This window comes from Branchiostoma belcheri, unplaced genomic scaffold (assembly GCF_001625305.1).
Source record: "Branchiostoma belcheri isolate BF01 breed outbred unplaced genomic scaffold, Haploidv18h27 scaffold154, whole genome shotgun sequence".
NCBI classification, from domain to species: domain Eukaryota; kingdom Metazoa; phylum Chordata; class Leptocardii; order Amphioxiformes; family Branchiostomatidae; genus Branchiostoma; species Branchiostoma belcheri.
In genome coordinates this window covers 289,718-304,152 of record NW_017802980.1, presented here as the reverse complement: position 1 = coordinate 304,152, position 14,435 = coordinate 289,718, and the positions used below count along the sequence as shown (strand labels likewise).

The following is a 14,435-nucleotide window of genomic DNA, read 5'->3' as shown; positions in this document are numbered from 1 at the left end:
TCATGCCGACAGGATCGTTCCCCAGCTAGCCGGCGCCGATCTCAGTGGAACCCCGGCAAAAATATAAGTACACATACAATTGTAGGGTTTATGAGTGGTAATATTTGAAATGGTCCGCAAGCCGTGAACGTTCTTGATCGTCGTAACGTAACATGTGATAACATAACAGTTGTGCCTCGACTGATGGTCATCATTTCCAATACACTTCCGGCTTGAGTTCAACTCAGGAATCTTCAACAAAGATTATGCCCATGTCGTTTCAAAGGTTCAGAAATTGTTAACCATGTTTCACTTCGTATCACAAATATTTTTAAATCTTGATAAATGCCACAGGAAATTACTTTGTAGCGGGCTACACCAGCCAGTACGACGTGAAAATTCCAGCTAGATGTACTCCTACTCGACTGTTCGGCAAGCTACAATGATAGGGGCGGAGTTAATTTAAAATGTAGCCTTTGATGAAATCTTACCGCCCGGCCGGTGGGTGGGGTGTTTGGCGCGCCGACAGGCAAAGTACGTATATACACCTACAGCTGAAGAACACAGAGAGGGCCGTGGCATGCGCAGCGCTGAGGACAGCTTTCCAGAACATGGACCCCGAGAAGGAAGTCTTTCTTTCCTCTGAACAGACTGTACTTATAAGTTTTACGGAGTACAAATTAATAGTGTTTATTCCTTTGATTTTGTGACAAAAACATCTATCACATAACGAGAGATTACTTGAAACGCAGTCAAACTTGTCACTTTCTCCTGTTCGGAATCGAAAGTCCCATTGATCCCAGTAGTCTTGTTGTTGTGTTAATTGGTTTCGGTGTCAAATTTTAAATTCGGTAGCACCCAAATACAACACCCAAATACTCCGGTTGTATGATTGACTCCAGTTCTCCGCCTGTATGATTGTTGCTCTCCATGGGTCAATCGCGCGGGCGCTATTAAAGAAGTGTTCGGCGCATTTCGTATTAAAAACATTAAAGCTACGTACTTGTGCATCAACATTCAAGTATCCCCCCCCTCGTTACCGATAAAATCGATATTGAAATATTGTCTTTTTTTCACGAATCTTTATTGACCATTGCTTGCTTGATCACCAAGACACCAACACTCCAAAGCTGGATCCAAATCTGTGCGTTTCGCCGCACTTGCCTTACCTTTCGATGCGGTGGTGACGTCTTGCAAGTCGGCTGCGGCCGGCGGTGAAAAACAAAACGAACTTGAAACGTTTCCCGCTACGTTACCATACCATCACGTAGTACACCTCATAAATCTAGTTTTTAACAATTTTAAATTTGTTTGGAACGACGAACTGTCATATACTACATGTTCACTGTGGTACCGGCCGTGCGTAGAAGGGCGTACTTAATTCAAGTTTTTCCCTTTTACGTTTCAGACGGGAATATTTGTCTCCCACCAGCCCCAAATCGGGGGTGCGTACTTTAATCGGGAATTTACGGAGGGAGAAAGAGACATGGACTGGAAAAATGGGGGGGAGGGCCACCGAAAAATTTTTTTGGGTGGGGGGAGGGCCATTGAAAAAAATTTTGAGCCGGGGGGAGGGCCATTGAAAAAAAATTTGAGCCGGGGGAGGGCCATGGAAAAAAATTTTTACCGGACCATTTTGCACCAGCCCTCCCCCCCCGGTAAATATCGTACAGTCCCTTACAAGTCCAGATCTAAGTCCAGTGAACCGGTATGCAGCACTACTGCCGACTAATAGCCAATTAATAATGGCCAAGTAATGGACCATTCTTGCCCTAGTTTCATATAAAAGCCAGGACCTCAAACTGTGTGGGAAATTCACACCATCATCACATACCAAGTCTTTAGTAATTGTCCGTTTGTTGTTTAGCACCAGGAGTTTCACTTCAGTCATGTTTTTTTGTGTTACTCTTGCTGACTCTTAGGCCTACTTTAGATTGGGAATAGAATACCATTCCGACATCTTTCAAAACTCTTCACCACCTGTAACGAGTGAAGAAGATCCTCTTGTCTTATCTTGCTCTGGCCGCAAATCGGTCGCGTTGTGCATTTACGACATAAGGGGAAAATGACGTCCCATTGGCTGATTTAAACTTCCCACTAAATTTTAGCTCCAATCAAAGCCCTTTCTTTCCCAGTCATGCGCAGTTAGTCTCTTCTGAAAAGGGATGCAAGATGGCAACTTTTTTTACAGAGCAAATATCGGCCGTTTCCATGTGTCCTTGGGGAAAGATTTTTAATTGGTGCAGGCTCCATATAAATTACACATTACAATTCTGGTCATTCTGAAGAGCATTGTTCTTAAAGGAGTACTAACCTCCAGAAGGAGGTGCTGTATTTCGACAGGCATTTATTTTTGGAAGTGAAAAATGCATATTATTTTACAGTATACAATTAAAAGCCCATTTTGCGCGCAAGTCTTAAACCGCATCGAATCCAGGACAAACTCTTCAAATATCCTCAAAACTATCCCAGAATACACCACGCTACCCCATTGGTGTCTATGTTTTAAACAATAAGTTACGTTACAGACCTCATTTCGGGGGCGATAAGAAAAATTCGTACCGTTTTGTGTTCTTTGGTATCTTACCAACCATTGTCCTTCTTGGTGTCCTTATCGCCCCTCATTTATGCCGCTAATATTGACGATGAAAATAATGGCGTAATCTTGTTATCCTTTCCATAAGTGGCGTAATCTAATTATCTGTTCAAGTAATACTTACATTCAAATAAGTTGAGAAAATCAAAACACGCAGGATGAAACTGGCTCCCACTGTATTCGATATCCTGATATTATAATATCACAGGTCAAGCAAAGTAAAGCAAGTAATTTCTCAATAATCAGCTTATTAGTGTGCTTGTCTCCTACCATTTTCGCCGATAAATGTGTATGTTGACCTAAAGTGTATGAGTATTGCGTAAACCAGAGTTCCCGGATGTATCAATTGTAGTTCAGCATGGGGGAAAATGATATTGATATCACTTTACAAACATGCGCCGTGCAAGTCCTACAAGTGAAATTATGTAAAAAGTCGACTAGTTATGTATTCATTGCAGCATGATGTATCGGAAAATAGGACTTCCTTTTGGAGGTTAGTACTCCTTTAAGTAATGATTGTACACAGCCATTGACAAGTTGATGCATGCAACAAGATGCCTTTCTACCGGCTTACCTTGTTATTGGAAACCCCATAACTGAGTTGTAGGAAAGGTGGTTCTATATTTAGTGGCATCGGGTGGCGTAGTGGTAGATCATTCGACTGAACCGGGAGACCCGGGTTCGATCCCGAGTTGTACCCGGGACATGTCTGGACATGTGCCCGACGTTGTGTCCTTTGGAAAGGCACTTTACACGACTTTCCTCACTCCACCCTGGCTGAGGTGTGAATGGATACCTAACTTCGATTGGGGAAAGCCGTATTGAGGTCACGTTGTGGCGCCGAATGGCAGCCGCACAGACCCTTGCGGCAGTTCCACAAAAATGTGAAACAAGTACTAAAAGTATGTATCATGTGCATTATGTGTATTATTACCATTTGTATCATCTAATTGTAAACCCTAGCCTGGGTGCCATCCCCAGTAGTATATTCGCCAGCTCTATAACTGGGTATGGACTTGAACACATATGTAGCGTCTGGAGTCTGAATATTCGTTCAGATTTTGAACGAGCGCGCTGATTGGTCCTACTCGTCTAAGCCCTTTTTGGGGTATGTACATATTAGGTAAGGGCCGTTCGGACGTCCGAACGGCGACGTTAGCGTCCGTTCGAACGTCCAAACGCCTTATCATCAACATGTCCGACGGCGAACCGAACGCTAAAGCGCACATGATATAGCTGTAGTCAGTCTTTTCGCGATAAATCATCAACATGGCTGACGCACAAGCCGCTCAGCTCACGGAGGTTGATGTTGACCTCCGTTTTGGACGATTTAGACGGAATATCGTCGCTCAAAAATGAGCAAAAAGATGCATTGAATAATTTCGTTCGTGATGTTTTGGGCGTCCTACCGGTAACAAAAAGAACGCACCGAGAAAAGGAACACTCGCGCGAAGATCTGTGTTTACAAAACAACAAACATCACTTGAAAAATGCAGGCGCGCCATTGGCCGTCGCCTCTGAGGCTCAGCCAATCAAATGAAGCCCCGCTGCTCGGGCTAGCTCATTACGTGACGTCATCACCAATCGTTTTCTATGTGATCAAGTCCAGACCCAGTTATAGAGCTGGCGAATATACTACTGGGGATGGCACCCAGGCTATGTAAACCCTGCATCAATTCAGCACTATAAGGATGCGATTGCACAATACAGGAGATGTTTGGCCAATAAACCATTATTATATTTTGTTGTGTTTTTTCTGTGCAGTATTGGTGGCATCGTGCTGGTGTCCATGTCTCACTCCAGTCAGCAGGACCAGCTACAGCTGGGCGCTCTCTGGGCGCTGTGCGGGGCGGCGCTGTACGCTGTGTACCTCGTCATGCTGAAGAAGAAAGTAGATAACGAGGAGAGACTGGATATTCCAATGTTTTTTGGTGGGTAACACATCATATATATGGTACTCATAGAGAAGTTTATTGCAAATCCATGCCCGAAGGCTAATTGCAAGTTACAATAAAAGAACTTTGAAACAGAGTATTAAATAACTTCAAAATGTACATAATGAAATCTAATTGTCTAAAACTCTTGCTATGTCTAAAACTATGTCTAAGGGGTTTGACTTCTCTGTAAATCATGGAAGACGCAATGTCCCACCTTTTCTAAAATTTGTGGGTTTTGGGAAGTTAAAAGAAGAATAGTTTTTTGTTTGTCTGTAAGTTTTGGGAAGTTGAGATAAATTGTAGATGTTTGAATAGTCATAATTATATTTACAGTTACTGTATTGCCAAGAAACCTGTTGGGGTAGATGCTGGAATGAAAAGCAGATTTTACACCTGAAAAAATAGTTATTTTTCATGCATTTTTGTATGAAGCTGTAAGAAAAAAGAAATTGCTTGCCAGGAAGTGCAGATTACTTTTTCCTGTTGCTGAAAAATTAGAGAAAGATAAAAGTTCTGTTAATTTTCCACAATATCCAATTGTGCCATTCTACGCAAAATGCATCCAAGTTGACAAAACCGTATCACTGGGAATACAAAAAAGGTTTCACTGGGCCACTAATAATATTTCAACAACTAAAATTGTCGTAACAGACTTTTCAAATGTTTAAAACAAATCTGTGCAGAGTTGTAACACCTCTGAGAAATGGGAGGCCAAAACTTAGGTGAAGATTTAGCATGCATATCATGTTTGTACATGTACTTACAAATGTACATGTCGCATTGATTAGACCCAGTCAGATTTGAACTTCGACATATACATTCCCAACACAGTGTTGTGAATGTATATGTTGAAGTTCAAATCTGACTGGGTCTGAGAAAACACTATAGATGTCCATATTGATAATGAAAACGGATGTATAATTTGCATCTAGGTGCATGAAAATCCATTTAACTGGTTGATGACAGTGGCGTCGGGTGGTGTAGTGGTTAGAGCATTCGACTATGAAGCGGGGAGACCTGGGTTCGATTCCGGGTCGTACCCGGGACATGTCTGGACATGCGCCCTGACGTTGTGCCCTTGGGAAAGGCACTTTACACGACTTTCCTCACTCCACCCAGGTGTGAATGGGTACCTAACATTGGTTGGGGAAAGTCGTATTGAGGTCACCTTGTGGCACCGAATGGCAGCCGCACAGACCCTTGCGACAAATATGTGTATCATGTGTATTATTATTTGATTGTTGTGATTTGTATTGTTTATTATGTAATACCCTGCATCAATTCAGCTGTATAAAGGCTGCGACTGCACGGGTACTGTTTGGACAATAAAAACCAATGTGGTATTGCTACTCTGTGCCCCCGATACTAACAGAAAGTCTTCTATCCTGTTGTTCAGGATTTGTGGGCATGTTCAACATGGTGTTGCTGTGGCCTGGCCTCTTGGTGCTTCACCATTTGAAGCTGGAGTCATTTGTGTGGCCAACTCCACAACAGTGGATGTACTTAGCTTTAAACGGGCTGATTGGGACAGTTCTGTCAGAATTCCTGTGGTTGTGGTAAGTAGTACTGTGTTGTGATGTAGTGAGGAGAACTCATGTAACATGTTAGAACTTCTCCAATTCTCAGCAGTGTTGCTCTCCAATGCTCCTGTCCCAAAAATGGGCACTGTCGGGTAGTTAACGTGCAGTTTTTCTGCACCAAGTGACCTCCTACGGATACCTCCTGATTCTTTTTGGGAACGGCCGACGCTGGCATGTCCATGTGTTGGTGTCCAGAGCAAGAGTTTACTAACAAGCTCCTATTTGTTACACTTTCATCGGCAAGCATGCAAAATTCTGATACAGTAACTCTACTTTTAATGAACATCAGGGGTACTGACATCAACAGGCTACAATATTAAAAGCTTGAGAAGGTCAGAAAAAAAGTGCTAAAATTTCCCTTCATCATCTGACCATTATTTTCTATGATTAGCAACGTACATATGCCCTTCAAAATAATACCCCAGTTGTTATTATTGCACTTTTTGTAAGCCTTTGCAGAAGGAAAACATTGCTTTTGCTCTGTTTCTTCTTCCTCTTCTACTTGTCCAAACAAATAAAGTCAATGACCTGTAGCAGTGTATTCATTTACATTTTGTAGCAGAACATTTTGTTGCGGAACAGGTCTAGAGGGGCTGGCCATGTTCACCATTACAAATGGGCTTGGAAATTTCTGCACTTTTTTTGCGACTAACACACATAAGGATCATACTAAATTGTTTATCATTATAAAGGGTAATAAACAAGCAATTAATATACTAACATCCAGTAACTGAAACTAAGGTTTTCAACTTTTTATGTTTACACACTTTACACATATTGTTTTGCTTTGTTTCGTCTTACATAAGGTCAATGACCTGGACCAAATGTCTGTCACCATGGAAACTGGTGCTGTAGCATTATGTAGCAAGCCAGCTGGAGGGGCTGGTCACTATATACTAGTATATGAATGTGTTTGAGTAAGACTAAACAGAGCAGCAGTTTTGTCAGACTAGACTGTGAGAAGGTAAACATTATTCTTACATTTCTAGTTTTGAGTTTTGTTTTTATTTCAACATTGTATGTTAGAAATAAAGGCATTTCAAATCTGCTGTTTGTTTCAGGGGCTGTTTCCTTACATCATCACTGATAGCAACCCTGTCTCTCAGCCTCACCATTCCTCTTACAGTCATTGTGGACATATTCCTCAAAAAGGTGAGACTGATACATATAACTGTTATGTGGTCAACCAAAGTCTGTGGTACCTGCCACTGTTTTGGTAGTGCTGATGAGAGGAGAGTGGAAGGACTTTGACTTACTTAATATCTTACTCTGAACGTACATTTTACGTCTTCCTAAGGCCACACCAATTTAATTTCTTGGTTAACAGATTTTTCTAGAAAAATAATGGAGCGGGCGGGTGAAAAAAAAATAAAAACAGGCCTAGGCATCCTATTATGGCCCAAAATGGTACCATAGGAGCCATGAAGTCAACACACCAGGCTGGTTCAAAATTTAAACAATAAATTTTAATGATACCATTGCAATGAAAGATGGAATAACTGTAACAACTAGGATGATAGGACTGTTTTGAACTGTTCAGGGCAAAATATGAGCATTTTGAGCATTTTGCAGTTGATTCTGAATTTCTGTTTTTGAAGCTGCGGTGTTAGTCTGGTGGAGAACACATCTTCCCCAGGTAGTCAGTCAGTCAAGAGCAGTGTTTCTTACAGTCATCTCAGCTCAGTCTGAAAGAAATCCTCCTCTTTCTTCTTTGTGAGTAAGGAAAAGTTGTGAAGGTCATTTAGCTCTTTACTTACGGATATACCATGCACATTATGTGTGCATTATGACACAGATGTGTGTATTATGACATAGGTATGTGCATTATGACATAGACATAGGTTACAAGTGTCACCCTCAGTCCTCTTGCAAGTCAGACTGGTGAGGCTGGTGATGTATGTGTGGCATCCTAGTGATGTGTGGCATCCTGGTGATGTGTGACATCCTGGTGATGTGTAACATCCTGGTGATGTGTGGCATCCTGGTGATGTGTGGCATCCTGGTGACGTGTGGCATCCTGGTGACGTGTGGCATCCTGGTGATGTGTGGCATCCTGGTGATGTGTGGCATCCTGGTGATGTGTGGCATCCTGGTGATGTGTAGCATCCTGTCAACATGTCAAACACTGTTTTTCAGGTGTCTTTTAATTGGATGTTCTTCATGGGAATCCCTCCTGTCTTCATCTCCTTTTTCGCCGTGACGTTCCTGTCTCACTGGGATGACTGGGACCCTGTCATGGTGGCCGTCAAGAAAGTTATACATTGTTTCTGTCACTGTAGAAGAAGAGCTCATGCAAGGTACATAGTATTACAACAAAGGATCATACAGTGCATGTTTCCGACTTTTTTCTATGGGCATGTTCAATAAATAACACTTTTAGTATCAAGCCTCAAGTATCAGCATCAATGTGCAAGTTCACACGGTGCAACAGACGTTAAAGCAGGTAATGAATGAGTGTGAGTGGACAAGAGCAGGTCATAAATACATGTCTGTCTGTCCATTCTTAACTTGTATCTTTTCTGCAGGACTCCGGAGGATTTGGAGCAGAGGGAAAGTCTGATAGGGATAGAAGATGGAGCTGGAAATCAGGAGGAAATGGAAGATTGTTCATAACAACATCACTACAGGACACACCTTTAGTCTGATAGAACAGTCTCAAGCACATATTGAATAGGAACTTCTGAAAGTCCCATCCAAGTTGGATGTAATCCATACTAATGTGAAGACAGTGGGCAATGGCATGCAATGGCTGTTCTATTAGGGGAGGGGTCTGGTTACCGGTAGTCCAAACAACTCAGGTATAAGAACATTGGCAGTTGTTCTAAAACTGCCCCACAATATGATCCCTCAACAACATCAGTATGGAGTGAAAATTTAACTGTTCTCCAACTCAAAAGGATTTGACTCACTGGGATCTTCGACGGAATCTCTCAATCTCCAACATGTGGATGTGTGGTGAGACCTCAGAACATCCTTGTCTCAACCAAATACCGACCAACTTTGACCCAGTGTTGACGTCGGATCACATGAAAAATCACGTGTCTACAACACGTAGGCCACACCAATTTAATTTGTTGGTTCTCGGATTTGTTAAGAAAAAATATGAAGCGACAGGGCGAAAAAAAAAACAGGTCTAGGCATCCTATTATAGCCCGAAATGCTACAATAGGAGCCATGAAGTCAACACAAAAGGCTGGGTTAAAATTTAAACAATGAATTTTGAACTTTTAATCAAACCACTGCATTGATAGAGGGAGGAACTGTAAGAACTAGAAGGAAAAGGACTTTCCTCAACTGTTGGAGGCAAAATATGAGCATTTTTTAGTTGATTCAGAACCAGAATTTTTTTTTTTTTTTTACAAATCAGAAAAAAAATGAAGAGGCGAATCCGAGAACCAACAAATTAAATTGGTGTGGCCTTAGGTCAAATATCTTGACAAAGACTGTGAGATTTGGTAAACAATTCTGGTGAGTCAAATTCTTTTGAGTTGGAGAACAATAAATTAATTTTCACGATGTAATTTCATGCTAACATCAGTCTATCTGCTGTACATGTGTGAGTGTTGCCAGGCAGCCTGTTTGTATATTTTTGGACTTATTGATGCAGGAATGTGTGTTTGGTGTGACCTCTGGGCTGTCTAGAACTTTTGAAAGGCACTCATCTATAGAACTTTTCAAAATACTACTTGTCACATGAGTCACATAAAATACAGCAAGGTCACTAGATCCAAAAATCCAGACCCAATAACTAAAGGAAATTCCCCCTCAGGGTGCCTGTTATTCCCTGCACATATCCAAACTTTGCTTTTTATATTACATAGCCTTCAGCTGTAACTCCAGATTTGTACCTTGTCCTTAGGCCACACCAATTTAATTTCTTGGTTAACGGATTCGCCCGCTTCATTTTTTTCTGATTTGCAAATAAAAATAAAAATTTGGAATCAACTGCAAAATGCTCATATATTGCCCTGAACAATCTTTCAATGCAGTGGTATCATTAAAAGTTCAAAATTCATTGTTTAAATTTTGAACCAGCCTGTTGTGTTGACTTCAAGGCTGCTATCGTACAATTTTGGGCCATAATAGGATCCCAGGCCCTAATTTTTTTTTCGCCCACCCGCTCCATTATTTTTCTAGAAAAATCTGTTACTAGTAACCAAGAAATTAAATTGGTGTGGCCTTATGCCCAAGCTGTGAAAAACCAGACTGAAAGATGCCATTAAAGTGATGGCTCAATGTGTGGGTCTCCTCTTACACTGGACTGCTTTAAATTTTACTATCCCTGACTGAAGCTAGTCACTTATTTTCACCTAAACTTAAGGAAATATCAAGGAAAGTGCACACGAGCCACTATGAAAATGAATGTTTGATGATATAAGAATTGGGACTTACATATATCTGGTTGTGTATAATATGTACTGTTACTATGAAGTGTATGAATGGCAAAGGTGTAAATATTGTTCATTTGGCCATGAAGGATTTGATACTACTGTAATACTGGGACATGTGACTTCTGCATGTATTGTAACTGTGGCAGTAATTAAAAACTAGCAACAAGCTGTACTTGTGGGAAGACTACATTCAGTGCCTGAATCTGTGCTCAAAATCATTATGTATTTATACTTTTTTCTGTTGGTAAGGCCACACCAATTTAATTTGTTGCTTCTCGGATCGCCCTGTCCATTTTTTTCTGATTGCAAAAAAAAAAATATGTTCTAAATCAACTGCAAAATGCTCAATAAAATACATATTTTGGCCCCAACTTTCTTCCTAGTTGTTAAAGTTTTTCAATGTGACAATGCAATTTTGTTTCATTAAAAGTTCAAAGTCTACTGTTTCTATTATAAACCAGCCTGGTATGTTCACTTCATGGTTCATATTGTAACATTTCCAGCTATCATGAGGTGCCTTGGCCTGTTTTTTTTTTATTTCGCCCTGTTGCTTCATATTTTTTCCTGAAAAAATCCCAGAAACAACAAATTAAATTGGTGTGGCCTAAACATTGACTGGTCTTGTTGCTCAGACCAGATGACCAGATACAAGTTAATGTATCATACAAGGTGAATTTTTATTTTATTTTCTGAATGCAAATACCAGCAGGAAATTTGCAGAATTATGAATGAACAAACTGTACAGGGAAGGGTTCTAACTAGACCATCAGCACCACTCTCTCATTGGCACTTTTGGCAACTTCAAAGGATGGATTTTTGCTGTTAGATCTCAGAAAATAGAAAAAAATGCGATAATTTTTAATCTATTTGACCTCTCTGTAGTCCAGAAAACTGCATGACCATTTCATTACTTAACTGAGCAGAAGCTGTACATTGTTCTCTACTTGCTGGATAGATGCATGTAGGTCAGTGGTTTTCATTTGTGTCAAATCAATATAATGTCCTACATTGAAATTCATCTAACAGCAGAGAAATCTCCAGTTTTGTCAACTTTTTTTTGCTAATTGACACTGATGCAGTCATTAACCGATTTCGTACTACATTGTACTAGTAGAAAGTGAACCTTCAATACACCTGAGGCAGAAATCTACTCTAAAGGTTCTTGTTCGTCCATGGGGTCAGGCCACTTGAATTAAATTTCTGCTCAGAAAGTTTGGAGCAAGAGGAAGAACAAAATATCAGGAAAAAATCTATTAATGTTGGCTTGAGGTCTTTTGTGCCTGTAGTACTGGTCATTGCAGACAGAGAAATATGTTCATAAGCACATTTGTTGGTTTCCGATCAACTACCACTGATCTGATTTGGCCATTTCGTATCACGATCTGATGTTAAGTAATTAGATAAGGCCACACCAATTTAATTTGTTGGTTCTCGGATTCACCTCTTCATTTTTTTCTGATTTTCCAAAAAAAGAAAGATTGTGGTTCTGAATCAGCTCAAAAATGCTTATATTTTGCCCCCAACTGTTAGGGAAAGTCCTTTCCTTCCTAGTTGTTAGTTTTTCCATCTATCAATGTATTGGTTTGATTAAAAGTTCAAAATTCATTGTTTAAATATTAACCCAGCCTTTTGTGTTGACTTCATGGCTCCTATCATTGCATTTGGGGCTATAATAGTTTACCTAGACCTGTTTTTATTTTTTCGCCGTCGCTTCATATTTTTCTTGAAAAAATCCGAGAACCAACAAATTGAATTGGTGTGGCCTAAGGAAGAATACTACCGTAGGATTTGCAAGCTGGTTATCTTCCAAGGGCATATTGAGCTTATCTGGTATTGGTAAATCTAACTACTGGTGGTACATGTATAGGCAGACTGCCTTTACAAAGAACACCTCCTGACAAAGTCTGTGCCATGTGTTGCATGTTTATTGTTGTATTCAAAAGACAAAAGTATGCGTACTGCAGCTGGAACCAACATTGGAGATCTGTTTGCAGTCCGGTATACCTAATAACCATGCTACATGTACAAGTAGTATAACATGCTTCCACAGCATCACATTGGTGTGGGGGCTCAGCTAATGCAGGACAGATTAAGGCCATCATAATTTACATATTTCCTCATTATTTCACAATAACTATTGTACATAGAACCTCTCTTAATGCTGTACATACTTGAATTTCTTACTACAACATTTAGGCTTCTCCATAAACAGTAGAGTACAATTAATATTAATTTTATCTTTTAGTGCACATTGTACAATGTATGACAATAACTGAACACACAGTAGCTGCCAATGGGAACATTTGGCATCAATGCTCAACATGAAAAAATAAACAGTAAAAAGCAGAACTGAAGGTTTTTCTCTCCATTTCTCAGCAGTTCATAATATATTCACAATCCATGAAACAAAAGGTGGAACATTTACATAACGTGGCCATATCCAATTATCATTAGTTCAATACTTATGATGTGGTACTACATAAACAGTAATCATCTCCAGAGTCAAATAGTACTAACAAATTTAAGTCTCTTGTGTTCACTCAAATGCTAACAAAGCAGGTTCAGGGAGGATACAACACAACATCTTAAAATCTGTTACCTTGGTTCAGAAAAGTATCAAAACCAAATCCAATGGTTGAAACATGATGGCAGTGAGACTTGGGCAAACCCCCAATTTGACAAAAGGTGCAAAAACTTCATATCATAGTTAGACAATGTTAAAGTCATGTGTATGTCCCAGTGGTGTACAAGTTTGAACATGTAGAATTTCGCCACTCTTGACAAATAGGTACATAACATACTGCTACTGTTGTTTTTGAGGTTTATACTTCATGGCTCAATGCTGCTTCACTGTTAAAATTTCTATACATTCATGTAGTGACATTCAAAAATGTTAGCTGCAAACAGCTACAGTAAAAACGTGTAGTACACATAACATAGAAAACAATACAAAAATATAAATTCAAGACTTACATACATACGCAATAGTGAAGATTTTGTACTTCAAATTTTAGATAAGTAATATAATATAAATACGTACATGTTTTTTTTAAGTGTTAAAATCAAAGCTGCCACTTTCAGTTACTTTTTTAATTTTAGTGCTTCATAGCTGCTAGTGCTACATTTTTGTCAAAATTTTATTCTATTCAAAAATTTTGAGGTACTGCAAATGTCACCTCAGATGGGCCTTTGGTCCTTAGAGCTAACAACACCCTTCAATACCAATCCAACTTGCTTTGCAGAATTGAAGCCAACATCTATCGCTTGTGTACATATCTTGGCACCAATCTTAGATGGAGACACTTGCAGCTCACACACTACTACTAGTACTTAGCTTGGAAATTCCATTGGCCAGGCTTTAGGCAATGGTACAGCACCATTGTCAATATGACATCTGTTTGGTACACTTCAACTGACTTGATATGCACAGTTGTTATTTAATCGGATAAAAATTACTGACAGGTTCCAAGAAAATATTTCATAAATTTAGTCTACCTATAGCAGTATAGGTTACATGGATAATACAGTATGTTTCATCAATAGATGACATGATTGTTATTTCAGTTGTCTGTATCTAACTCCAGCGTCCTTACCAAGGCTCAGTCCGACTAACTTCACTAACATGTGCTACAGGTTCTCCCATGAGCATGGGATTGGGGGACTCATCATGCTTTTCTTCAAAACATAATTAGGTGTCAAGGGTTCTTTAAATAAAACACACTGCAATTTTCTTCTTTTCATTTACAATGCTCTCATCTTTCTTGTGTACACAGTACTCCTTCCTATAATATAAATACATTCCTAGGATGTCAGCATCATGCAAGGTGTACAAATGCAGCTAAGAAATCTACCAGTCTTAGCTGGAACGTTACAGGTGCTGTGGCAGCTGGGATCACAGGTGTCGTTTCATGTGGAGCGCCAGGTGGTCTGAGCGTGAGAAGCACCTGTCACA

At 39.9% G+C, this 14,435-nt stretch overlaps 2 protein-coding genes and 1 long non-coding RNA gene across 3 annotated transcripts in view; 2 read left to right on the top strand and 1 right to left on the bottom strand.

Annotated features, from left to right (window-relative positions):
- Positions 1–9,175, top strand: part of LOC109465622 (solute carrier family 35 member F5-like) — a 24,401-nt gene extending 15,226 nt beyond the window's left edge. Inside the window, exons 12-14 of the mRNA XM_019762990.1 lie at positions 7,154–7,244; positions 8,229–8,389; positions 8,618–9,175. Of these exons, the coding sequence (XP_019618549.1) occupies positions 7,154–7,244; positions 8,229–8,389; positions 8,618–8,705 (340 nt within the window). The 3' untranslated portion in view covers positions 8,706–9,175. The remainder of the gene's footprint in view (positions 1–7,153; positions 7,245–8,228; positions 8,390–8,617) is intronic.
- Positions 9,176–12,390: 3,215 nt separating this feature from the next.
- The window catches only part of LOC109465618 (Krueppel-like factor 6), an 8,720-nt gene continuing 6,675 nt past the window's right edge, over positions 12,391–14,435 (bottom strand). The window contains exon 4 of the mRNA XM_019762985.1: positions 12,391–14,427. Within this exon, the coding sequence (XP_019618544.1) occupies positions 14,376–14,427 (52 nt within the window). The 3' untranslated portion in view covers positions 12,391–14,375. The remainder of the gene's footprint in view (positions 14,428–14,435) is intronic.
- LOC109465620 overlaps positions 14,042–14,435 on the top strand; it is a 2,798-nt gene continuing 2,404 nt past the window's right edge. Inside the window, exon 1 of the long non-coding RNA XR_002139976.1 lies at positions 14,042–14,175. This is a non-coding gene — a long non-coding RNA (uncharacterized LOC109465620). The remainder of the gene's footprint in view (positions 14,176–14,435) is intronic.